Below are 26,370 nucleotides of genomic sequence, written 5' to 3' on the forward strand. Positions count from 1 at the left end.
AAAACTATAGGCATAGTTTACCAAAAAAATATTTGTCCTTGGGAGAAACTATTGGTCTCGTAATAAAAGTTTACGTTAGGTTGTAACGCGGTAAAAAAATGTATTCGCTGTAAAATGTTAAAAACCCTAAACCTCCATAACTGGGGGTAAAACGCTAAAACAAGGAAAAAGGGAATCCCTTTCATTTCTATGTTGTGCACTCTCTCTTCAACTGTCCGCCGTTACGCTTGGTTTTTTCAGCCAACTTCCTTCCTCCTCTCTAAGCCGTCCTCCACTCTTCTCCTCCGCTTCTCCGCCTCAACCATGACTGCTTCTCATCCCAAAGACGAGGCCTATCTCAAACAAGTCATCGAGAAGCGCATCAAAATCTTTCAATCCCTTCAGTCTCAACAGCAATCTCATCTCGAGTCCCTTCCACACGACCCAATCAAGATCACTTTGCCTGATGGGTCAGTTAAGGAAGGGAAAAAATGGGTTTCGTCCCCTATGGATATTGCCCGGGGAATTTCCAAGGGTTTGGCTAACAATGCCTTGATTTCTTCGGTCAATGGGGTTTTGTGGGATATGAATAGGCCTTTGGAAGGTGACTGTGAGCTTAAGATTTTCAATTTTGAAACCGATGAAGGTCGTGATACCTTTTGGCACTCTAGTGCTCACATCCTTGGCGAGGTAAATTGAGATTTTTTTTATCCAAAATCACTTCAATTTGACTTTTAATTTTGAAATTTGAGAAATTGATCTAATTGGATAAACATTGATGAATTTTCAAATCAGCAATTTAGCAATTTATATACTAAAAATCAGTAAAAAAAAAATAAACAGTCAGCAAATTATATGCTACAGATTAGCAAAACTTAACTACTCGAGTTCAATAACTGGATTAACTTGTCATTTTCGGTAATGCAGGGGTACCAAATTATGATAATTAATTTATCAGTTTTTTGTTGAAGGTTGCATCATTAGATGTTATATCTTCGATTGTTCCTCTTTTGGGGGGATTATTGGCTAATTTGTTTTGGTGGTTATGCAGTCCCTTGAGAGCACATATGGTTGTAAGCTTTGCATTGGACCTTGTACCACAAGAGGGGAGGTAAGTTCATTATTTGGGCTTTGGTTATATTGAAAGGTGCTTCACTGTAGATATTTGTCTCTTAAATGATCTTAGTGTGTTTTATTAAATTAATATCTGTGGCTTTGTATGTACGTTAGGATAACATTCCATAAGCCTACACGTCTTCGTTGTTGGGATAAAGCACTATGCAATGTGATAATCGGAAATACTGTGTTTAGCTTGTTATTTTCTTACAGGATTTAAATTCACTTGATAAAGGCATTTGAAAATAATGTTATGGTTTTAATTACTGTTTAATGTTTCATTCTTTTCTTCTTGATCCCTAAGTTAGTTTACCTAGGCCTTTCGGTGTGAATTTACCTTCTTACAAGATTGTATGTGGTTTCACAGGGTTTCTATTATGATGCATTTTATGGCGATTTGGGCTTGAATGAGGACCACTTTAAGCAAATTGAAGCTGGGGCATTGAAAGCTGTTGCGGTATTGCTAACGCTACTAAAATACCAACTTCTGAACTTCATGATTTCACAGTTCTGATTGTTTTATTTATGATCACCTCCCACCAATATCCATAATCATTTGGTGTTTATACAGTATTTTGCTATTCCGTACCCATTGTAACTCTATTTAGGTAGTCAACTCATACCTGTGTCGGATTTTTTTGAAGCACCTGTCAAGGGAAAAAATGAGAGTCCTGAAATCATATTATGGGATGTTGAGCAGTGGATAATATTTATGTTCATAGTGTTCCTATTTCATGGGAATTGTTTTAGTGGTAAAGCTGTTATTTTACGGTAGGCTCTTATTTCCTTTTGGTATCTTAATTCAGGAAAAACAACCTTTTGAACGCATTGAAGTTACAAGGGAACAAGCACTTGAGTTGTTTGCTGAAAATAATTTTAAGGCAAGTTGAGTGGTGGTGTTTTGAATTTTTGTATCAATTGAAATGATTCTTTTCTTCCTATGAACTTTCCCATTGCACTAATTTCTGTAGTGCTAATTTTTACATTCAGGTTGAGATCATCAACGATTTGCCTGCAGACAAAACTATCACCGTATACAGATGTGGTCCCTTGGTTGATTTATGTCGTGGACCTCATATTCCCAATACTTCCTTTGTGAAGGCATTTGCATGTTTGAAGGTGATATATTACATTGATATGTGAAAGCTATATTTTGGAGATGCATGGATTCCTGGTCAAAAAATTGGTTTTACTCATTAATTGTGATCTTCAGGCTTCATCTGCTTACTGGAGGGGAAACAAAGATCGTGAGAGTTTACAAAGAGTTTATGGTATATCATATCCTGACCAGAAACGTTTGAAGGTGAGATCATTTTTCTGTTTTGATTATTGTTGTCAGATTTATTATTGTATCAGTTATGTTTCTTCATTTTTTTTATTTTAATTATTTGTGATTGTTGAAACAACTATATATGAGTATGATGCATAACGTAAAATATTAATTTCTTTTATTATAATGCAAAGGATATCTAAATCTGGTATACTGGAAGAAGTTACTTTAAGCCCACTCCTTTTATGAGGTTTAATTTGTACATACATAGGCAAAGGCAAAAAGATTAGGCAATTCATTATTATAAGAAGAGAAGCTTTCTTGTTTCATAGTACATTAATTGTTCTTGCGTCATATTTTTGCTTCTAATATTAACGTTTCTCTGTAGGAATATATCCAACGGATAGAAGAAGCAAAGAAATATGACCATAGATTGTTGGGTACAAAGCAGGAGCTGTTCTTTTGTCACCCCCTCAGGTACCGTATAACTTAAAATGACCTGTAGTACTGTGTTCAAGAATGTTCGTGCTATTGATATTTGGCGTCGTTGGTAACTTTCAGCCCCGGAAGTTGGTTTTTTCTTCCTCATGGCACTCGGATTTACAACAAATTAATGGAATTTATAAGAAATGAGTACTGGAAAAGAGGCTACGAAGAGGTTACAAGTCTTCTTTCACTTTCTCTATTCTATAGATTTATTTAAAACTTATGAAATTCCATTAACATGTCATTGGAATCTCATAATTTGGCAGGTTAAGTCACCAAACATGTATAATATGAATCTTTGGGAAACATCTGGCCATGCTGCAAATTACAAAGAGAATATGTTTTTGTTTGAGGTGAGATGTTGTGTAACAGAGAAGAAACATAACTTGTTTCTATTGTTTTTGTTGTAGAGATGAATCTTAATATTTATATGAACTTCCTGGAAATATAATGTAATATGTTTGATAATTTATACATTTAGTCTTCCTCTGATGTTCTCTCACACTCTCTCCCTCCCTCTCTCTCCCCTTTTGGGGGTGGGGTGGGGATATTTTGTTTCTGCTGCAGATTGAAAAACAAGAGTTTGGACTGAAACCTATGAATTGCCCAGGCCACTGTTTAATGTTTCAGCACAGGGTTCGTTCCTATAGAGGTCAGTTCATAAAAAGTTGTGTTTCTCCTAATTCTTTTCACCATGTTGCAAGAAAAACATTGCTACCGCTTAGAGTACTACGCGGGGTGCTAACCCATGTATTAGACTGTTTCTTGAGGAGAACTTAAAGAAGCTTCTCTGGGCTATACTTAGTTAACTACATTTTTTGGTTGCTTTAAACATGGACTTCTTTTGGTGCTTTGTAGGTTTCCTCCATACTAAGATAAGTTCTTTTTGGCCAGGCCAAATACTAAGATACATAATTTATTACGTTTTCTTGTTTAGACTTATGATACAAATTGTCCTCTTCTGAAAGAGGTTTGTTGACATCATATGCTTTCCTTGTTAATGTTGATCGAGGTGATTTATGTCTCATTTCTGGCTTATTTGCAATGTTTTTATAATGATTAATAATTCTTGCAGAACTACCTCTTCGCCTGGCTGATTTTGGTGTCTTGCATCGTAATGAGGCTAGTGGGGCACTGACTGGGTTGACTCGTGTCAGGAGGTTTCAGCAGGTACCTGTTGTTAGATGTAAACTTTCAAGATTGTGATCCTTTCTTGCTCTTTGTACCTTTCTTTTGGCTTAACATCAAATATCAATTTTGGTGTATCATAATATATTTCTACGTGAAAAGTTGCTTGATTGTTTTTGGACTTGATTTTAAACAAGTCTATTCAGACTTTATACATTTTGATTTGCTTAGTCGTGCTAGTTAAAATCATCTCTGGCAACCTAGTGAACATTTTTTGGGTGAAAGGTTGAATGGTTGATCATCTTCTAATTCCCTCCTTTCTTTGACATTACTGATTACTCATATTTTTTTCAGGATGATGCTCACATTTTCTGCAGGGAATCCCAGGTGAGACTGACTTTAAATTGTTACAGACAAAATTCTGAAACATTTTAGCTCCCTTTTTCCTTTATAATGCATGTGTTACCTTTATTTTCTATTTTTTCCCAGATAAAAGAAGAAGTTAAAGGTGTCCTGGAGTTCATTGATCATGCTTACACTGTTTTTGGATTTACTTATGACCTAAAACTATCCACGGTATGAGAAGCTCCATTCACTTATTTTTAGGGATCGGCAGTGTTTTTCTTTGATAACCAAGTGCATTTTGCTGGGAGCATAGGATGATGAATTGTTTTTGTCTATAATCTTGAGATGCCATGCAAATAAAAACACGGTTTCTTGAAATTTTAATGACCTTTTTTTTAAAACAAAATTGTTGGTTAAATTGGTTTTGGATGATCTAATATATCTACTTCCACCATGATTTTATTCTTGTACTTGAAGACTAGTTATTTATGTGTGTACTCATTCTTGGATTGAATTCTAGATGCAAATTTTATTTTGTATTACAAATATTGGAACTGCAGAGGCCAGAGAAATACCTTGGTGATTTGGAAACTTGGGACAGAGCTGAAGCTGCTCTTACAGAAGCCTTGAACCAATCAGGGAAGCCATGGCAGGTCAGTTTTCTATTTAACACCTTAAGTCAACAACTTGGGGTTCTTCACTAAACATGTTTCGGAATTAGTTGTGTAGGTAATAAATGAGAATTTTGCTTCAGCTTTCAACCACCTTAAGATCCAGGCTATTTATTGGTATATGAAATGTGGCATGACTATTGCAATATAAACGCATGTAGAACTCAAGTTTTTAGCCTCAATGAGTTATTGCTAAGTCAATATTATTCAATATAAACTCATGTGGTGAGCATATTCTTGTATTTGGCACCTTTTGGTTTGGTTTGATTTTGTTGTGCTTTTTTTTCTCTCTATTTTGTATTGAGGACTAGTCTATGTTGCTGTCCAGTTTACCGAGTTTCTTTCTATTTGTTCATATCCAAGGGTTATGTTGGTACAGATAAATGAAGGAGATGGTGCTTTCTATGGTCCAAAGATAGATATTAGCGTATCTGATGCATTGAATAGGAAATTCCAATGTGCAACGTTACAGGTTGGCAATGTTCAATTTTGCTTCATTTTTCTTATTTGTCTCTACTCTAATTTTTTGTGTGTTTTATTATAATTATCACACATTATCTGGTGCCCTTTATTTCAGCTTGACTTCCAACTCCCTGAGCGCTTCAAGTTGGAGTACTCAGCTGAGGATGAAGCGAAGAGGGAAAAGCCTGTTATGATACACAGAGCTATCCTGGGGTCTGTTGAGCGCATGTTTGCTATATTGTTGGAGCACTACAAGGGAAAATGGCCCTTCTGGCTTAGTCCCCGTCAAGCAATTGTTTGCCCTGTGTCAGATAAGTCCCAGAAATATGCCATAGAGGTAATTTGATCTGACAGAGGCTCCTTGTCTTGTTTGCCGACCCCTTCTTTTTTTCAGGGAAAAAATCATTCAACTGTCGATCTCTATATATTATCACTGCATATACTATGTGATATTATCTATTTCCTCTGCATTCTGACTTGACTTTTCTTTGCTTGACAAAAAATTATTTCTCATATGTCCGCATGCCTGCTTGTTTAAAACTAAACTTGGCATAGTAAATCCTTTATCTCCATTATTTAACCATTTTAAAACATCAAGTTGTTAGCCATTAAGTGTTTTTATATGTTGTTCTGGAGTTCCTATGAACTTGCCAAATAGACGGTTTATTATGTTCTTGTGGAAGATTCTTTAGAACAAAGCAACCATATATTTGGATGGAAACTATTGAAAGCAAGACTTGCATTTTTCCCTTAAATCTTATGAAGTATGGCACAGTAGGATCCGTTGAATCTATTGTTGATGAGTTGATTTTTTGGTATGGCATCAATCAAGTGGAGGGCGAAAATAGTAGTCTTTTGCAACTTTAATATGCCAATGTCATCTCTTATTTCATTTTTGTAGGTTCGGGATCGGATTCATGAGGCCGGTTATTATGTAGATGTTGATATGACAGATCGAACAATTCAGAAAAAGGTGCAACCACTGACATCCTCAATCACTGATGATTATATTATTACTTTATCCTTCTGATTTTGTCTTTTCTTAAAGTAATCAAGTTTTCCCGCATGTTTCTCGTGCTTGTTTCTCGTTTCTCTACGCAGGTACGAGAAGCTCAGCTGGCACAATACAACTTTATATTGGTTGTGGGAGAAGTGGAAGTGAACACTAACCAGGTTTGTGTATCGACTTGCTGGTGATTATGATTCTTAAGTTAAAAGAGAGGCAGCTAATTCTATGGTATTTGCTTTATAAAATTGATTCAGGTGTGTGTACGGGTGAGGGATAAGGCAGAACACAAAACAATGAGCATAGAAGCACTTCTCCAACACTTGCAGGCTGAAGCTGCTGCCTTCCATTAAGCATTTTACTTTGTTTTTGTTTCTTCTTTAAGTATTTTGATTTGTACTTATAATAGTAACAACTTGTTTGTGGTTTTTGAAGGGAAATTACTCCCAACTTCATTCTTCTTTCACTGCATGTCCAGTGGGATCTTGTTTTAATGAAATTGTTGGTTGTCCAAAATGTTAGAAATATTAGTTTTATGGTAAGAGAAAAGAGATTGTTGTTCTTGGGTTATTTCTCACTTGGTTTCATTTTAACATTGTTTTTGAAAAGTATTTTCAAATTACTTATTAAGTTACGAATAAGGATGGACATGGAACTGAACCCGAAGGGATCCAACTCGATTTGGGTCGGTTTGGGTTTTTTAGAGGTTATGGTTGATTTTGGTCGAATGGAATGTGTATATTTTTCAGGTCGGATGAATGATGTATAATTTTTAGACTAGGTCGGGTGGATCAAAAACCCACTCAACCCATGCTCATCCCTTATGAACAATACTAAACAAATAAATTTTTGGAGAAAAATCACATTTAAAAATCAATTTTCAATCCAAATATAAAATTTGTAATTTGAATTTGTGTTTGAAAAGTATTTTTTTTAGTTCGAACTACAATTTTAATCTCCTTTTGTTATCATAAAGGTATAGTAAGTCTATCTTACGATTTATGAACTTATATTTTTTTTAGTCTAATATGATTATAATGTAGTATTTATTTTAAATTCTTAATCATTTGACAACGAACACTCAAACACTTAAGTATATATTATGCTCGAACTTGAAATTTTTAAAATAACAACAATCCAAGATTTTTATTGAAGCCATTTGGTTTATGCTGGTAGAAAGAAATGTTAAACACTCCCGATTATGTTTAAAGTAATCAAATGGCGTAGAGTGGACCATTAGGCTTACTAAATTACAGTACTAATGTAAATTCAATTTCTTGTTCTGATAATAATTTTTTTTATTTTTTTAATTTAATCTTCAATGTCATATTCTATTTAATTTGATCATTTATTTTATTATTGTTTGCAATTTGTTTCTCTCATCAAATCTTTGACACTTTTATACTCTCATGATTTCATCAATATTTTATTCTCAAAATTTATTCTTTTGAAAATAATACTATAAATATATTATTTTATAATTTTATATAATATTTAATTTACTAAATAATATTACATATCTTACTTACAAATATAAAAAAATATGTACATTTTATATAATATTTAATTTACTAAATTTGAACAAACACTCTTAATTTAACTATACTTAAATTTCATAAAATTGAACAAAAGAATCTCAAATAAAATTTGAATAGAAAAATAATACTCATAAATCTATGGTAAAGTATACAAATGGTCGTTCGATTATAGGACATTACTTTATTGAGTTATTCGACTATTAAAAGTTACAAAATGTTCATCCGACTATTTATATATTTCAAACTCGTTCTATTTTTATTAAAAGTTATTGATCGTCTAAGTTGGACGTTACATGTTGACTAATATATGATAAAATTTGATCTCAAAATCTCAAACGACTATACAACTCGACATAACATCTCATAATCGAGAGACTATTTTATAATTTTTTATAATATGAGACTCACCAAATCAACATCCTAAATTTAATTATTACTATTCACTCGATTCGAAAAAATTATTTGATGGACCCGACTCACCGCATCATCTATGGTCTTAACCAATAAAATTCATCCATTCAAAGCAACTTCTAAATAGCTATTCACTCTTTATTTACATATAGGAAAGAAATAAATATTCATCTAAAAAAATATGAGATAGACCAATCTTATTAATTGAGACACTAAATAACGCGGTGAGCCAAGTTCATCCGATAATTATTCCTCATATTTGAATCGATGGAATTTTCATCCACCAAGTGTAGATATTGTAACAGTAACTTAAAGAAATGAAGCATACAAATATGAATGGTACGTCAACATCCCCCACCCCCCTCTGGTTGGAGCTAGAGTCAGTCACTCGAGCCGCTTTTTCACTCCCAAGCAGCTTCACCCTCATTTGAAAGGCTAATCTCCATAGCTGTCTTCTCACAAAACAGGACTCTTTCTGGATCTTTTTTTTATAAAAACCCCACATTTACACGCCAGCACGATGCCAAGGAGAGGTCCGTGGCGAAACAACTTGTCTTGTCGTCGTCGCTCTTCGTTTCCATTCATCGGCCGAACAGCGGGGGGGGGGGAGAAAAGGGTCGTGATGATGAGAGAAAGAGTCGGTGAAATGGCACCGTTTACGGTGATGGTGATAATGGAAGCTTGCACCATAGCACTCACCATTTTGGCCAAAACAGCGATGACAGGCGGAATGAGCCCTTTTGTGTTTGTAGTTTACACCAATGCTGTTGGCTCTCTTTTGCTACTCCCTTTCTCCTTTCTTTTTCACAGGGAAAGGTTCCCGCAAGGCTGCAATCTCCTTTATCTGTCTCTTTTTGCGTACTCTTCCATTTCTTTATCTTTGTTTCTTTGTTATTGCAGAACAGAGCAGTCCATCTTCAGCTTCCCGCTCCTCGTGCGTATATTTTTACTGGGTTTAACAGGGTCGGTTCTCTTCTCTCATCATCTTGCTTGTTTCAACCTCTTTGAGATGAAAAAAGATAGATTTCTTCTTCTTTTGTGGTGTTTGATTTGTGTAGGATAGCTATATCACAGAACTTTGCATTCGTCGGATTAAGCTATAGTTCACCCATCGTTGTATGTGCAACTGGTCTCCTAATCCCATCTCTTTCCTTCTTGCTTTCCATCTTTCTCAGGTTCTACATCTTCCCAAACCCATCTTCTTCTTCTTCGTTTAATCTATTTCAGTTCAGAAAAAAATGGGGAAAAACTCGTGATAATAACAATACATGCATGATTATCACGTAGGACGACAAAGCCCGATTTAGGTAGCACCGGCAGCCAAGCCAAAGTGATCGGCACCTTGGTTTCGATCATCGGAGCCCTCGTAGTAGAGCTATACAAAGGGCCATTTATACGAAAATCCTTCTTCTTCCACGGCAACGATTACAGAGTTAACCATGTGCCCAAACTCTTTGTGTTCTACTCGGCACCAGATCGTTGGATTATGGGTGGTGTTCTGCTAATGGCTGCATCTTTATCTGTTTCATCATGGAATGTCATTCAGGTGACCAGATGAAAAACTAGATGGCTTTGGCTTCATTTTATCGTTCTTTAATGTTATTTTTTTTCTTGCTCAGCTTGAGACTGTTAAACTATACCCACAAGCGACGAAAGTGGCATCGTTTTATAGCTTAGTTGGGACAATCCAGTGTCTGGTTTCACTCTGTGCATGGAAAGAGACTTGAATGCTTGGAAACTGAAACACAAACTGGAGCTCCTTCTCGTTGTTTTGACAGTAAGCACAAATAAAACCCGAAAATCTGCTAGTGCAAACGATTTAATTAACTAATTAATTATGATTAATAACAGAGAAAATAACTTCAGTGACCGAAAATACCTTATAATATGCGATTTTAACCAACTCTTTTTGAATTTGTGAAAATGATCAACCAATTCGCAACGCGAACTCCAATTTCGCAACACAGGTTCCAAAATCGCAACGCGAATATGTAAATCGCAATACAGAAGTCAAATTCACAACTCTAAGGTAAACAGTACTATCGCAACGCGATTTTCGTTTTCGAAACGCGAATTTCATTTTCGCAATGCTAATTGCCTATATCGGTAATTGGCGTTGTGAAATTCGAGTTGCGAATTTGGAGAATTTGCGTTGTGATTTACATATTATCGTTGCGATTTACCTATTCGCGTTGCGAATTACATATTATCGTTGCGATTTAACTGTTCGCGTTGTGAATTTGACTTTCACGTTGCGAATTTGAAAAATCACAACGCGAATTTCATTTTCGCAACGCGATTCTCTAAAATCGCAACTCGAATTTCATTTTCGCAACGCCAATTACCGATATAGGTAATTAGCGTTGCAAAAACGGAGGCAAATTTCGTTTTCGCAACGCTAATCGGTAATTAGCGTTGCGAAATTCGAGTTGCGAATTTGGAGAATTCGCGTTGCAATTTACATATTATCGTTGCGATTTACCTATTTGCGTTGCGAATTTGGAAAATCACAACGCGAATTTCGTTTTCGCAACGCTAATTACCTACATCTGTAATTAGCATTGCGAAATTCGAGTTGCGAATTTGGAGAATTTGCGTTGTGATTTACATATTATCGTTGCGATTTACTATTTGCGATGCGATTTTGACTTTCGCGTTGCGATTTTGGAACCTGTGTTGCGAAATTGGAGTTCGAGTTGCGAATTTGTTAGTCATTTTCGTAAATCTAAAAAAAGTTGGTTAAAATCGTATATTATAAGACATTTTCGGTCAATGAAGTTATTTTCTCTTTAGAAAATCTTGTTGCGAAAAGGAAACTTGTGTTATAAAACATAAATTCACATTACGATTTACATATTATCGTTGCAATTTACCTAGTCGCGTTGCGATTTACATATTATCGTTGCGATTTACATTTTCGCGTTGCGATTTACATTTTCGCGTTGCGATTTACATATTATCGTTGCGATTTAACTATTCGTGTTGCGAATTTGGAACCTGTGTTGCGAAATTGGACTTCGCGTTGCGAATTTGAGATCACGTTGCGATTTTGTTGGTCATTTTCGCAAATCCAAAAAAAGTTGGTTAAAATCGTATATTATAAGGCATTTTCGGTCACTGAAGTTATTTTCTCTTAATAATAGTGATTATTTTTGTAGGGGGTGTTTGGGAGCATTATCCGTAGCAACGTTCATTTAGCATGCACACGAATGAAAGGCCCTTTTTATGTGCCCATGTTTAAGCCATTCGAGATAGTCTTCGCCACAGTTCTTGGTGTTAGCTTCTTTACCAACAGCCTTCATTATGGAAGGTAATTGACTCTCCTCTGTCCAAGTTTTAGTCGAACAGATAAAATGATAAAAGAAAAAAAATTAAAGTATTATTTTTTTCTTAATGTGATCCTCAATAAAATTATCAATAAATTTAATGTGACCTTCGACTAATATTTTTCGTTGTTGATCGTTACAGTATTGATGTCACAGTTCACTATACTGAACCATGATATTGATGTAATAATTCATAATAATTAATAATATGATATATGATATGACAAATGAACTAAATTGATAACTCGAACATGATGTTAATCAAAAGATTATATTAGATTTATTTTTTGAGTTGAAAGACTATATTAAAAGAAAAAATAATATGAGGACCACATTGATTTTATTTTAAAATATAAGAACCTCTTATACAATATTTTTAATTATAAAATCCTCTTATACATTTTTGCTTAAAGAATTCGATATCAATCTGATGAAATATTTTTTACAGTGCAACGGGAACATTAATAATTGGAGTGGGATACTACACTGTGATGTGGGGACAAATAAAAGAAGAAAAGCTTCGTCAAGAGGCTGATATGGAAAGAAAGGACCTGAAGACACCTCTACTGTTGGAGACGGAAGAAGAGTCGAATGTGGTTTGTGTGTGAATTATCAAGGATAGTATCTTAAATGTTTGTGTATCTGTTTTAAATTATTGAAAATATTACGTAAAAAAGAAACTAAATACGTCAAGAGAAACATGAACCAATCTAGTTATTGGTTCGTACAATTCTTTAAAATTACGGGTTAAAATATCAACAACTACAACATGAATGATTAAATGTTCTAATACCAAAAACCATAATATGAATTATAGAGCATTCGTTATTAAATAATTAAAATTATTTAGGACATGCAATACTTTTATAATCTATTTAAATTATACTTTAGCTTAATAAAAAATTAAGTAAATAGAAACTATATTATTCTAACATTATAAATTATAAAGCGACATACAAGAATACATTTAGGGGGTGTTTGGTTCAGGTAATATGGGATTACTAAGAGAATGAAATGTCATTCCCCTGTTTAGTTGGCCAGTAATCATATTTCTCGGTAATCTTTTATTCCCGACAGTGGTATATTGAGGGTATATTACCGGAAATGTAATTATCTCTTCCATTAGATATTGTTAGATTAAAATGCCCTTAATTTTTTTTTCAAAAATATCCTTTTTCTGTCGTTGAATAATAAAAAATCTACGAAATTTAAATTATAAATTTATCCTTAAACTATTTTAGATTTATAAAAAAAATCCATAATTAAAATTTTATATAAATTTTAGAGGTTAAAATAAAATTTTAACTTTTTATTAAATATATTTATCTTTTTAATTTTATAAAAAAATATAAATTTTATGAATTTAAAATTTTTAAAAAAAATATATATAAATTAATTATAATAATATTATAATATAATTCAACTTGTTAAAAAAATAAATATATAATAAAGACTATTTAATAAAATATATATTTAAATAATCTTTTATTCGTTTAACCACCAAATATTGTAATCTTACATTCCTGCTAAACGAATTAAACATAAAATACAGTATTACTAGTAATTTTATTTCTACCGATAATCTTATTCTCACTGGTAATCTTATATTATGTGAATTAAAATCACTATATTAAATGGGGATGGCGTTAGTGACGGAAGGGTAAACAACCGTGGCCGGATGAGCCATGATACGGCGGCCCTTGCCGTGCTTGAAGCAATAAACGAAAGCCCCCACAGGCCACTCCACAATCGCCGCCGCAGCAAACGCCAGAAATCCCACCGTTGGTCCAACAACCTTGCACCGGCAAGGGTTGCTGGCGGTGCCGCACTGAACGCAGATCGGAACCCCAACACCCACCATTTTAGGATCTTGTTCAAACCTATCGAATAGTAAAGCAGGGATTGAGAATTTGGGAATTGGTTTTGCTTTCTTCGATGCAATATTACTAATTGATTGGTTTCGGCAATGGAAGTTTACAGTGTTGAGCAGTGGCGTGATGGGGGGTTTTTATGGGGTCGTCACCTTTGGTGAGATTACTATGGGCTTTTAGCTTTATGACACGTGTCAACTGGAACTACACGTGTTGCTATGTGGCTGGTACACGCGTTTAGATGATTGTTCTAGGTGCTCACGTGTACAATCTTTTGCTAAATAAAAAATATTTTCAAAATGAGAACAATATATTTTAAGTCATTCAATTATTAGTTCAATTATAAAAGAGTTATCCAATAGTTCAGTAGTTAAGGGGAGATTAAGAATGATATTTTTGTAATCCTTCAATTACTTAAAATAATTAGGATAAATTACAAATTTAATACTTAAACTATCGATTTTGGTCTATTTTGATATCTAAATTTTCAAATCAAAATCATACATATAGTCTATTTTCTTTTTCGTTATAGTACATCGTAGTTGAAAGTGATACGTAAACAATTTTTTATGGGTAAATTACATCATTCATCACTCAACTATCTTCTCACTTCTATTTTGGTTATTAAAGTTTAAATTTTTTTAATTTAATTATTTAACTTTCAAATTACTCCTAATTTAATCATTCTAACTTTCAAATTTATATTTTCATTTTTTAATTATATATTAGTAAAATAATAATGATAAATTTCATGTCATAAAAATTATTTATAAAAACATTAGAGTGATTAAAATAAGAGCAATTAGGGTGTTCATTAATCGGTTTTAACCAATTAAACGACTAAACCAACAAATTTTGGTTAATTAGTCGTTAAATTTATGTTCGATCAGTTAACGGTTAATGATTTTTTAGTTCGGTTATTAGTTAATGCAGTTCGAAATCGGTTAAATCAACCTAAATCTTTAAATATTTAATATATTATTTATATATTAATAGCTTTAGGAGTGTTTAAATTTCGGTTTTAACCGAATTAACCAAAAATATTAAATATTTAACATATAATATATATATTAATTAAAATTTCAGTTAATTCAGTTAATCGATCGATTAACCGAACTTTGTTCGGTTCGGTTAATTATTTTCGAAAAAAAAGTTTGGTTCAGTTAACGGTTAAAGCGAAAAAAAATTAGTTAATGAATTTTTAGAAGTTCGATTTGGTCGGTTAACCGAACTGACCGATTGAACACTCCTAGGAGAAATTTGAAAGTTGAGTAGTTAAATTGAAAATTTTTAAACTTTAGTACCAAAATAGGAATGAGAAAATAGTTGACTGTTGAATGATTAATTTACCCATAAAAATACAATGTCGTTAAAGTTTTAACGATGAAATACGAAAATGAAACAACTGCGTATGGTTTTGAAAAAAAAATTGAAAGTTTAAGTATTAAAAAGGACCAAAATTAATAATTTAGATACTAAATCACATAATTAAATTTATTATTACACAAATATAAATAATAATTAAATGAGTTATATTTTACTCATATAAAATAAATAATAATTACGAGCCATACAAATTTTAATAACTTAAAATAATTTATTATAAAAATAAGAAAATATTTCTAGAAATAATAAAAAGATAATCCAATACGACAACATAATAATAGTATTTTATTCTAATGATACAGTGGCAATGAAACTCCGGAAATAACAGACTAAATAAATAGTATTTAATCTGCCGATATTCAGCAGCAGAAAACCCCGCATATTATTCAGTAATAGGCTACTATGCCTTGTGAAGAAAGTCATCGATCTCCACAAAGTTCTTGACGGCGAATTCCTTGATGAGGCTGGGGTCCGGGATCTCCTCGCTCGCCTTCTCGTAGTCGCAAGACCATTTCACCAAGCTCGACTCTCCTTTGGGAGCCACCACGATCTTGGCGATGAAACTCTTGTAGAATTTCATCAGATCCCCATCGAAGATGCTGTAAACATAGATCTTCCCCGTTTCGTCAACCGACTCAATCTTCTCCTTCGACACTTTCACGATCGGAGATCCTATTAAAAGAAAAAATTACTCGCTGAATATTTAATTTGTGGTGTAATACCAAAAATAACCCCTAACGTTTCATTTTGAGACAAAATATCTCTATATAAATGTAAACTATTAGTTAACACATGATTAAAGTTCTAAAATAGGGATCGTTTTAACTTAAAATGAAATGTTGAGGTCTAAAAGGCTCTAAAAAAAAGAATAAAGTGACTATTTTGTTAAATGTTAGGAGTCTTATTGTACTACAATAAAACGTTAGGGTCAAAATGTTCCAAAAAATAGAATAGGGGACAAAATGATCATTTTGATAAATGTTGAAGGTTGTTTTTAAAATTATGCCTAATACCAAAAAAGGCATAATGACAAATGATCATCTAACATTTGATTAGCTAGTAATTTTGATCCTTGTTATTATTTTTAAAACATTTTGACTCTCGATGTTTGATTTTAGTGCAAAAATGCCTCTCGTTAGATTAAAATCATCAGTTAACAAATGGTAACGTTTTAAAAATTTTATCCTAAAATAAAATATTAAAATCAAAATACTCAAAAAATAGATATCAATTATTTAGTCAAACGTTAGAGTTTTTTTTTTTTTGCATTTTGCATTTTGCTTAAAAAATACTTTGACATTTAACTAAATAATCACTTTGTCTCTATTCATTTTTTTGGAACATTTTAATTATTATCGTTTCATTTTTAAACAAAAAGAACCTCTATAGATGGAATTTATTAGTTAACAAATTAATAACAACAAATAATTATCACTCAAAATAGGAGTTTTTGCTCTGAAATGAAACATCAGTGACAAGAAAAAATAAAAAAATAAAAAATAAAGATTATTTAATCGAATATTAGGAATCATTTAATCGAGAAATCTTTAAATATTATTTTAATATTACATGCATGCATGTAATATCATTCTTACCTTCGGCATAATTGATGAGGCGGATGGATCCGGGGGCCTTGCCGTCGCCCTCGAGCACTTCGATGCTCTTGTAATCATGGGACAAGGCTTTAGGGAAAATTGTGGTGCAGTCCCTAATGATACCCCACACCTTCTCTGCCGGAGACTTGAGCTCCACCTCCACTTCAAGCTGCCCCTTGCACGCCATTGCTATGGAAATTAGTTGTAAATAAATGATAAAGAAAAAAACAACAACAGAGAAACTTTAATGCTTGACTTACATTTCAGCAGCATAGGACAAGTTTATATAGAAGTGGAGGATAGGGGCATTGAATTTGCTGGGTACCGCTTCAACTGCCAGTTGACGGAAAGTAAGAAAAGGCAGAAGCACGCAGTTAGCAAGGTTGACGATGAGGACCCATTGGTTTTGCCCTTTCGTGGATACAATTTGAGAGCTAGTTGGTGAAAACATTAACTAGGGACGACAATGGGCAATGGTTCCGTGGTGGGATTCATTAATGGCTAAGTCGGTGTGGTAGATTTGCAGATGAGGCCGGCCATCTTCTAAACTCTTTGACAAATCTTTCTTGGGTAAATTATGTTTCTAGTAATTAAACTATCAATTTTAATTCATTTTAGTATCTAAACTTTCAATTTTTTCAAAATCATATCTAAAATTTAGTTTTTGTTTCATTTTAGTATTGTGCCGTAAAAACTTTAGTTTTTGTTTCATTTTAGTACCCCGTTCAAAATTTAACGTTAAATTTTTTTAAAAAAATGAAAGTTTAGATACTAAACACGTTAAGCTTTTAACGACAGTGTATTAAAATGAAATGAAAATTAAACGTTAGGTATGGTTTTTAAAAAAATGAAAGTTTAGGTACTAAAATAGATCAAAACTGATAATTTATGTACTAAACGTGTAATTTACCCATCTTTCGGTTGAACTCATTTAGTCATCATTTATTATTGGATAAAATAATATCAAGTCACTCAATTATGCGCTAGATAACAAACGAGTCTTGTTTTTTCTAAACATTACAATTTAGTCATAAACATGTCACTTATGTAAAATATTAGAAGGAAAAGTGATAGAGTCTAGCATAATAACAATTTTAGTTCTTAAAACTTATATGTTTTATCATTTCAATCCTAATTCGAAATAATTCAATAAATTTAGCTCTTCGTATTTAAAAGTTATATTTAATTTGATATGTGTTCTTTCTCCTAAATTTCTTGTTATTCTCCTAGAAATGTTATATCACTTCCATGTTAATTTTCTAGTATAATAATAATTTAACATTAATTTATTGACAGAATACAATTATCCAACTTCTGATTTAATTTAACAAACTCATTTAATTTGATGGTATGATAAAAAGTGTTAAATTGATATCATTTTTAAATAGGAAGAGTTGAATTTATTTAATTGTTTTGAATTAAGACCAAATTCATAGAATATATAAGTTTTGAGGACTTAAAATAATATTATACCAAATCTCATTAGATGATTGTTTCAATTTTAACGACTAATGACATATTTGTAACAACATTTTAATTAGATAACTAAATTATAACTTTTAAGAAATAACATTGTTGAACTTATATTTTGATATAACAAATATTTATAAAATTGATTTTGGACTTAATCAAATATTTAAAAAATAATTTAAAGTTCAAAATAACTTGAAAAATATGTGTTTTAAATTGTTTTATATATAATAAATATTTTTAAGTTAATTAAAATACGTTTAAAGTGTTTAAAACATGTTTAAAGCTTTTAAAATATGAAAAAATACTATTCAATTACTGTTTGGAACTGCTTATACACGGGTATTGTTCAAGTTTCAAAACTTTTGATAATGTTTCAAAATTTTGCCCCCTGAAATTGTTTTAACGACCCGATTTTCTTTAATGGTCATATTTTTAAGTAAGAGTTTCAAAACTTTCATCAAAGTTTTGAAACTTTAAAAAATAGTGTGTTTAAAAGTTGAAAGTTTTGAAACTCTAAAAAATAGTGTGTTTAAAAGTTTCGATACTTTAACAATAGTTTTGAAACTTGCATCAAAGTTTCGAAACTTACTCCAAAGTTTTTAAACTTCATGTGCAGGTGGCCTTAATTACGTAATTTTAAAGCTGCAAAAGGCTATAATTCATCTGCAACGGTCATAAACAACTAGCAACTCATTCCACACAATAAAAACACTCCAAGGATACTTGAAGAAGGTTATTACACATATCCAAGCTTAGAGATCAAGAGAAAATAATCTTCATTCTTATTTCCTTCATTTTTCTCTTGTATATAAGTGTATAGAGCTTAATTTCATATCTTTTGTATCTATTCTTATGAGCTTAATCCTTGTAAACACCTACGTAGAGAGGTCTTCTTGTTTACACAAGTTATCTTTTGTTGAAAACGGGAGTGGTTCTAGTTTAGCCTTGAAAAACTAGAGAATTGTAAAGATTACTCTTGAGCCTAGAAAAAGAAAGAACAAATTAGTGAATTTGTTAGAAAATCCTTAGTGTGAAGCTAAAGTAGTGGATGTAGACTTGGGTTGAGAAAGTTGAACCACTATAAATCTTGTGTCTAATTCTTATCTTTCATTGCTTCTACACCAAATATTTTTAAAGGTCAATTCACTCCCTCTTGGCGATTTTCGGTTGACCGATCGAGCTCAAAAATTGGTAACAAAGTGGGTCACAATCGATAGTTTAACAACCTTGTGAAGATCCTAGAAGCGCTCTATCGATTTTCTATTCAACCAAGAAGATGGTTTCCACTTTTGGCTCATTCTACATGGAGGACTCTCAACCGATCAACAAGCCTCCATACTTCAATAGAGCCAACTATGGTAATTGGGAGAACTTAATGAAGCTATTTATTCAATCCATTGATCTTGGAGCATGGGAGATGATCACGAATGATTATTCTTCTCCAACGAAGAAGATAAAGTGACCAAGAACGGAAAAAATGTTAACAAAACGCTATGGCCGTGCACATTTTATTTTGTGCATCTGGTCTCGATGTATATGAAGGAGTTTTTTCGTGTTCTAATGCCAATGAGCTATGGAATAAGCTTGAAGAATTTCACAGTGATAAGAAAGAAGAACCATCAATTTCAAATCTCCTTAATCCAAAGGTGGTGTGTTTTATGGCTCTTGAAGAGCAAGATGTATCTTTTAACTCAAATGAATTAAATTCATATTCTTTTAATGAGTTACAAGTTGCATACGATGAATTGTTTTTGGTGTTTGAGACCATGAACTCCAAATACAAGAAATTGATTTCAAAATTTAAAGTTGAAAATGATTTTCTTTTGAAAGCAAAATTGAATTTTGAAAATCAAAATAAAATTTTAAAAAAAAGTAAAATTTGAAAATTTTGAAGAAAAAATTTGATTTAAAAGTTAAACTTGAATGCTTAATAAAAGAAAAAGAAATCATTTCAAATAATTCATCTAGCTTAATAATGGCAAAATGCTCACATTATCGTTATCATGGTCATGATATACATACTTCTCCTATTAAAAATAGAAAACATTTCAAAATTAGACAAATATGTGTTCCTAAGGGAATTAGAGACATTGAAACTAATATTTGAGGACTCAAAGCAATTTGGGTACCAAAAACAAAATAAATGTCTCTTGTAGGTGTGTTGGAACAATGATGATAAAGGTAAAAATTTTGAATGCTCTAATCACAAAAGGTAAGGATGGATAACCTCTAAACTTAAAGTTTATTGATTTTGTATGTTGGTTGCCTATTTATTTTTATGCATTCATGAGTATTGAGCATGAATGATTACATGTTGTTTGTTATCTCATGTATGTTGAAAATGTGTTATGATGAACATGTTTTAAAATTAAAAGCTTTTATCATTATTTAGTTCATCATAATATTTTTTTTTGTTCAAGTAATATTTTTATGATATATTTAAAATACCTTGACCTAAATGTGCTTTTGTTGAAAATTATTTTTCTTTCAACAAGTTACAAAATAGTCACCCGACTATTTCATATGTTCTAAATTTGTCATTTTTCGTTAAAAAATTGATGGCATTTTGAGTTTGACATTAATGTACTAACTGATATATGATAAAACATGATCCCAGAATACTATCATATCATAGTTAACATGTTAACAATTCAGATTGCCGTCAATTTTTTACTGAAACTGACGACCATTTATGTACCTTACCCTGCATTTTAATTATTTTCTATATCGTATGTTATCATGTTTAAAATTATACATAATATTTTTGTTAAAAATTATAAATAATATTTGAAAATAGATACTTGCTCCTCTACTTCCACGGCTTAGTGAAAAGTGAAAACCATGACATTGAAGTGCATGAGAACTCGGTTGGGGCTTAATTAATAAGTCGCTAAAGTAGAAAAATAGTTCTCATCGTGTAGGTGGAGAATAGTCCACAAGGATCTACGTAAGATTTTATGATAGTAAATTATTTTTGAATTTTTAAAATTTTAAGAAATAATCTTAAATTTATAAAATTTTAAATATATAAATAAAATTTTAATAAAAATATATAAATATTTAATAATTTTAAATTTTTAAAAAAGATCGTCATGACTAGTCCCTGGCATTTATGATAATCCATTGTCATGGAACACCTCAACAACAATGTCCAACATTTATTCTCTTGTTCTGGGATTGCAATGATTACACGACCAAATAGAAAAAAGAAATTTACAAGATAGTCGTACCACATTATTCATTAAATGTTTCAAATGTCTTAGGGGTGTTTGGTTAAGTTAATATGTGATTATCGAGATAATAGAATGTTATTTTTCCTTTTGGTTGATCAGTAATCATATTTTCTGGTAATTTTTTATTTCAAACAGTGGTATTTTTAGGGTATATTACCGAGAATGTGATTACCTCTTCCCTTAGGTATTGTTAGATTACCGGCGTTTCGGACTAAAATGCCCTTAATTTTTTTTCAAAAATACAATTCTTTTGTCGTTGAATAATAAAAATTCTACGAATGTTAAATTACAAATTTATCCTTAAACTACTTTAGATTTACAAAAAAAAGTTCATAATTAGAATTCTATATGAAGTTCAGGGGTTAAAATAAAATTTTACCCTTTCATTAAACTTATTTATCTTTTCAATTTTATAAAAAGTATATAAATTTTTATGAATTTAAAATTTTTAAAGAAAATATACAAATTAATTATAATAATACTATAGTAGAATTCAACTTGTTAAAAAAACAAATATATAATAAGGACAAGTTGGTAAAATATACATTCCAATAATCTTTTATTTCTGTAACCAAACATTGTAATCTTACATTTCTGTTAAACTAATCAAACATAAAATACAACATTCACAGTAATCTTATTCCCGTCGGTAATCATATTCCCACTAATAATCTTACATTCCGTGAACCAAACACACCCTTAATATATGGATTTAAACCTCATTAAATATAAATTCGTTTATTTCATGAATTAATATTTTTAAATATTCAAAATATTTGTAATCGAATTATTAAATTATTGAAATTCTGTCTCATTGAACAGATGACACTTCAAATCACAAATCACAAATCACAAATCACAAATCACAAATCACAAATCACAATAGGTTCATTTTAGGTGAGACATCTATGTTAGGTTTGACTATAAAGATATACAAAATCTCGATATGACTAAACAATGCATTTTCAAGAAATATTTGATCATCACATAATGTTGTTTTTAATAGTATTTGATGATTAGAAAATAATATTTATTCATAATTTTTTTATCGTTAATATAAATCGTGTAGATGCAACTTTTTATACTTTCAGTTGCTACTTTTTATCCGTCTAAACTTATTGTAATTCGAGTTTTTCGAATCGAATATATGTTTTCGATCTACTTCTTCATCTATAGAACATCTAAGCCAACCTTAAATTGCTCAAATAAGTATTGGTGACCTCAATTATTTGCTCCTTTCAGTTGCTACTTTTTATCCTTTCGAATCGAATATATGTTTTTGATCTACTTTCAATTATTTGATAATGAGCACTCAATTATTCAGTTAGAGTCGTTGATATTCGAACTCGTGACCTCTATACAATAATTCATTTAACAACGAGGTAAGTTGGCTCGTGTTATAAATCCGATTCGGGTCGCCTTTTAATGTAAAAGGCCTAATGCAAATCAAACTATAAAGTTAGGCCCGTCTGTTTTGTTGACTTGTGTTGGTCTTCAAATAAAAGAGCAAAAAGTTCAAAAATTGGAATGAAATTTGCAAAATAAGAAGAAGAAAGAGTAGCGGTGAGCAGAGGGAGTTGAATCAAAGGGATGGAAGGTGAGGAATTCGCAGTGGGTTGCTTGCTTTCAATCAAGACGACTTTGGGCGACGAATTCGAAGGTCAAATCATAAGTTACGACCGCCTCTCCAACATCCTCCTCCTTCAAGAGGGTTTGGAATCAGGACCCAGAAGGAACATTCGATTGCTCAAGGCTAATTACATCAAAGAGTTCTCTTTGTTGCGTCAAGACGAAGATCCACTTGATGTCAAGAAATGCTTTTTGGACCTCACTAGCCTTCAAGCAAGGGAAGATTCTGCTGTTAGGTATTTCGTTTTTATCCCGTATTTTAGGGTTTTCCTTTGTCTGATTCAATTTCAGTGAGCTTATTCATTTGCAGACAAGCCGAGGCCGATTCTGAGAGGTTTGGTGTTGGAGTTACCAGTGAGGCACAGAACCTTTTTGATGCCTTGTCTAAAACGTATGTTAATTTCTTCTTTAAATTTTTTTCCCGAAGGGATTGTTTAGATCGTAGTTATATTTCTCTAGTATACAGATAGCAAATTCATTCTATATTGTTTTAAGGGATATATCATATATGTGATCCTCTTGAAAGCTTAACGTTGGCTAGTTGTTGCACGCTAAGGTTATCTTGTTAATGATAAAGCTTAGGATTAGCAGGGAGACAGAAATTTGGTTGTAATTGTGGGGCGGGAGTGTAGGTACACGCAGCGATTCTCGAGTGAGGGTAAAAGCAAAGATGAATGATTTATAATGCAGGATGGTAGAAATAAGAGACCCATTAGTTGTGTCTCGCCACATTGTGCTTACTGTTTGATAGTCTGCCATAGTATTCACTTGCGGAAATGATAAATGTTCTTCTTAGGAGAAGTATAATGCTAGGTGCCTCTAAGTGAGATGATTTCTAATAGGTTATGATGTATGTTGTAACTAAAGGGAGTTCGTGTATTTGACATCAAAATGAACAATGTTAAATGAGCCTTTTTCTTTTAGCTTTTATTAATGTGTATATTATTAAAGGTGCCCCCTAGTCGATGAATAAACTATGAATGTATAGTGCATCTTAGCTAATTCAAGAGGATTGAGGATGAAGACATAACAGAGACAGAGGGGAAACGGCCCCGCAATAGGTTTAGAGTATGAAGTTTTTTACTATGCATTAATATTTTTGAGATTTTGTCACAATCATACCCAAAGCCTTAGTAGTTATCGACCTTTTGTAATTATAAAACCATTGGAATCTATAATTGAGATAGGCTTTTGTGTAATGTGTTGGGACTTTAGCCCTGTTATTGTCAGACTTTAGGCCTGCACCTTCCAACTTACTCCTTAGTATCCCTAAGTTCATCAATCAAACGCTCTACATGCACTAGCAAGCCTTTAGGCACTCACTCAAGCAAGTCAAATACGAGAGTTAATATGTTAAGAGAGAGTGTAGAAGAATGCTATAGGCTTGTACTGATGGAGCTTGCCATGTTACACCAATGATTAATCAATTTACAAATGAGGGTAGGGTGCCTTCTGGCTCCTATTTGAAGGCCAAACCCCTTAGATCCTATGGCTTATATTATAAGTGAACGGCTATGATACATGCTCCAGATGTATCCTATGGCTAATATTGTAAGTGAGTGTAGGGTCCCTTTGAAACCATAACCAAAACCTTCTTTTCTTGATTTTTCGTAGAATCTCTTGGTTGCTTTCTGAAAATCTCTGCATCCAAAAGCCACAAGTGAATTTTCTTCTAGTTCTTTCTGAAACACCGATGGAAGTTTAGTGATGATAGAACAACCATATAAAGAATGAATGAAATACCTCTCATTTTTGTTTGGAACATAGCTGAAGTTGGAGCTTGAGTCAGAAATAGAATACATTCTCATTGTTTGTTCATTCCAAGTGCCACTGGTCCAGTAAGGTTGGGATCAAGTCTATACTCTATACTAAAAAAATTGATTAGTTTCTACCTGGTCTATCTCAAAAGAGAACTGTGGAGGCTTCCAAATCCTGCCAGCCCTTCCAAAACTACTTAGAGTGCCTTGGAGGCTTCCAGATCCACTTGGCCAGCCTCCCTTGCATGCATTGCTGCCACTATGATTACATGTACATGCACAGTCCTCAGTTCTCATGCATGGACTGTGACATAAGCATATGCTCATTTTTTCTCCCAAAGATGTTAACCTAAGTTCAGCTTTTTCTTCTTTTCTTCCTTTTTCCTTGGACATATCAAGATGATCCGGGAAGTATTGTTCTTTGGTTTTCCTCGTTTTCATCTCCCCACCAAAAGGTAGAAATATTTTAAGATTCATCTTGAAGACTGGCTCTATGGCTACCGACTAAATTTTGGAAGAATGGAAGTACTAATTGGTATCTCCATGGGCTTCTTTGAAGTTCATCCGTTTGTTGCTCTGGATAATTACACCAAAAACTTACAAATATTTTTGTTAACACAAATGCATATGAGCAGGCTTCCTGTTCGCTGGGACAAGACCTCCATTGTTGTAATGAATGAGGTGCGTGTAAGCAGTCCATATCTCCCTGAGTGTGTTAGTGGAGGAACTCCTGCAGCCAATGAACGTGTGAAAAAAGTGGTAAGAAGCTCAAAAGGACCTGAATATGTTTTCCCCCCCAGTAATATAATTTTTATATATCATCTATTTAAGTTAATTTCCTTTTCCAGCTGGAGCTTGAAAGGAAGAGAATGCAAACTCGTGGTACTAGCCAGTGAAGAACTCTCATTTGTGCTGTTCGAAGGTCAGAGAAAGCAAAATGTGTTATGCTTGGTATTATCGTGGTAGTTCTTTGGCCTCAGATTTTCTTATTTTATTGAAAGAACGTAAACAAATGCCTGATTACTGAATTGTTAGTCCTAATAGAATGCAACATCTACCTTTTTTGGATGATCTGGTTGGTAATGAAGCCAGTACAAGTAGGGGGAAGTTGGGTTATCGTTTTGGTTTATTCAAAATTTTTCTTTATAACTCATTCCCAGCTGCTCTAGGTATATGCATTTCAGGCTTATCATAACATTTCTCTTTTCTGAAAGGTAATAGGAGGAATTTGATCGGTAGTGTGTGTTGCATGTAACCGAAGTTTTTACTCTCGAGTCTGGTAAAGCTGTTTTGGTAACTACTAATTTGCATTAATGGTGTTGGAAACCATTTTCTCCTTTGGTCATGTCTGAATACCATAGGTCATCATTATAGCAACCTTCGAAAACCTCTCTCATTGCCTTGGCAAGCATATGCAGTTTCCGAACTCCCGGCATGTTGAAAAGAACATAATATCAGGAATAGTGAAAAATGGAAACCAGTATTATCTTCTGCCGGAAAAAAGTGTTTCCGGTATCTTATTGGAATTTGGGAAGAGGGTCTTCTTGGACCTTCCCAGAAAATGTAGTTGATGAATATACCCTTCTGGAGGTATCCTCAACCATTTTCTTCCCAACATTAACCAAGGAAATGCCATTAAGAATATAGTAAAATCGTCATTAACTAAATAAGTATTCTTTATATGATAT

The 26,370-nt window shown here is 32.6% G+C and overlaps 4 protein-coding genes and 1 pseudogene across 5 annotated transcripts; 3 read left to right on the forward strand and 2 right to left on the reverse strand.

Annotated features, from left to right (window-relative positions):
• Nucleotides 1-167: 167 nt before the first annotated feature.
• On the forward strand, nucleotides 168-6,979 carry LOC120149479 (threonine--tRNA ligase, mitochondrial 1-like). Its single transcript, XM_039162255.1, has 20 exons — nucleotides 168-669; nucleotides 1,031-1,090; nucleotides 1,463-1,552; nucleotides 1,902-1,976; nucleotides 2,086-2,214; nucleotides 2,309-2,398; nucleotides 2,754-2,842; nucleotides 2,927-3,023; nucleotides 3,118-3,204; nucleotides 3,419-3,503; nucleotides 3,927-4,021; nucleotides 4,334-4,366; nucleotides 4,469-4,555; nucleotides 4,885-4,977; nucleotides 5,375-5,467; nucleotides 5,573-5,794; nucleotides 6,359-6,430; nucleotides 6,559-6,630; nucleotides 6,721-6,821; nucleotides 6,857-6,979. The coding sequence occupies exons 1-19, from the start codon at nucleotides 190-192 to the stop codon at nucleotides 6,814-6,816; spliced, it is 2,145 nt and encodes a 714-aa protein (XP_039018186.1). The 5' UTR covers nucleotides 168-189; the 3' UTR covers nucleotides 6,817-6,821; nucleotides 6,857-6,979.
• Nucleotides 6,980-8,796: 1,817 nt separating this feature from the next.
• LOC120149514 lies at nucleotides 8,797-12,346 on the forward strand (annotated as a pseudogene).
• Nucleotides 12,347-13,266: 920 nt separating this feature from the next.
• LOC120149459 lies at nucleotides 13,267-13,695 on the reverse strand. Its single transcript, XM_039162231.1, has one exon. The coding sequence runs from the start codon at nucleotides 13,597-13,599 to the stop codon at nucleotides 13,369-13,371; it is 231 nt and encodes a 76-aa protein (XP_039018162.1). The 5' UTR covers nucleotides 13,600-13,695; the 3' UTR covers nucleotides 13,267-13,368.
• Nucleotides 13,696-15,238: 1,543 nt separating this feature from the next.
• Nucleotides 15,239-25,360, reverse strand: LOC120149488 (MLP-like protein 423). 2 transcript variants are annotated; one of them, XM_039162262.1, is made up of 3 exons: nucleotides 25,346-25,360; nucleotides 16,591-16,787; nucleotides 15,239-15,667 (listed from the first exon to the last, which is right to left on the reverse strand). In XM_039162262.1, the coding sequence occupies exons 2-3, from the start codon at nucleotides 16,775-16,777 to the stop codon at nucleotides 15,396-15,398; spliced, it is 459 nt and encodes a 152-aa protein (XP_039018193.1). In that variant the 5' UTR covers nucleotides 16,778-16,787; nucleotides 25,346-25,360; the 3' UTR covers nucleotides 15,239-15,395. The 2 variants fall into 2 exon arrangements, with proteins under 2 accessions (XP_039018193.1, XP_039018192.1); XM_039162261.1 differs by lacking the exon at nucleotides 25,346-25,360 and having other exon boundaries at nucleotides 16,591-16,841.
• LOC120149487 (protein LSM12 homolog) lies at nucleotides 22,808-25,949 on the forward strand. Its single transcript, XM_039162260.1, has 4 exons — nucleotides 22,808-23,161; nucleotides 23,236-23,316; nucleotides 25,318-25,441; nucleotides 25,531-25,949. Exons 1-4 carry the CDS (start codon nucleotides 22,887-22,889, stop codon nucleotides 25,576-25,578), a joined length of 528 nt encoding a protein of 175 aa, XP_039018191.1. The 5' UTR covers nucleotides 22,808-22,886; the 3' UTR covers nucleotides 25,579-25,949.
• Nucleotides 25,950-26,370: the final 421 nt, after the last annotated feature.

This window comes from Hibiscus syriacus, unplaced genomic scaffold, assembly GCF_006381635.1.
Source record: "Hibiscus syriacus cultivar Baekdansim isolate YM2019G1 unplaced genomic scaffold, ASM638163v2 tig00111005_pilon, whole genome shotgun sequence".
Lineage (NCBI taxonomy): Eukaryota > Viridiplantae > Streptophyta > Magnoliopsida > Malvales > Malvaceae > Hibiscus > Hibiscus syriacus.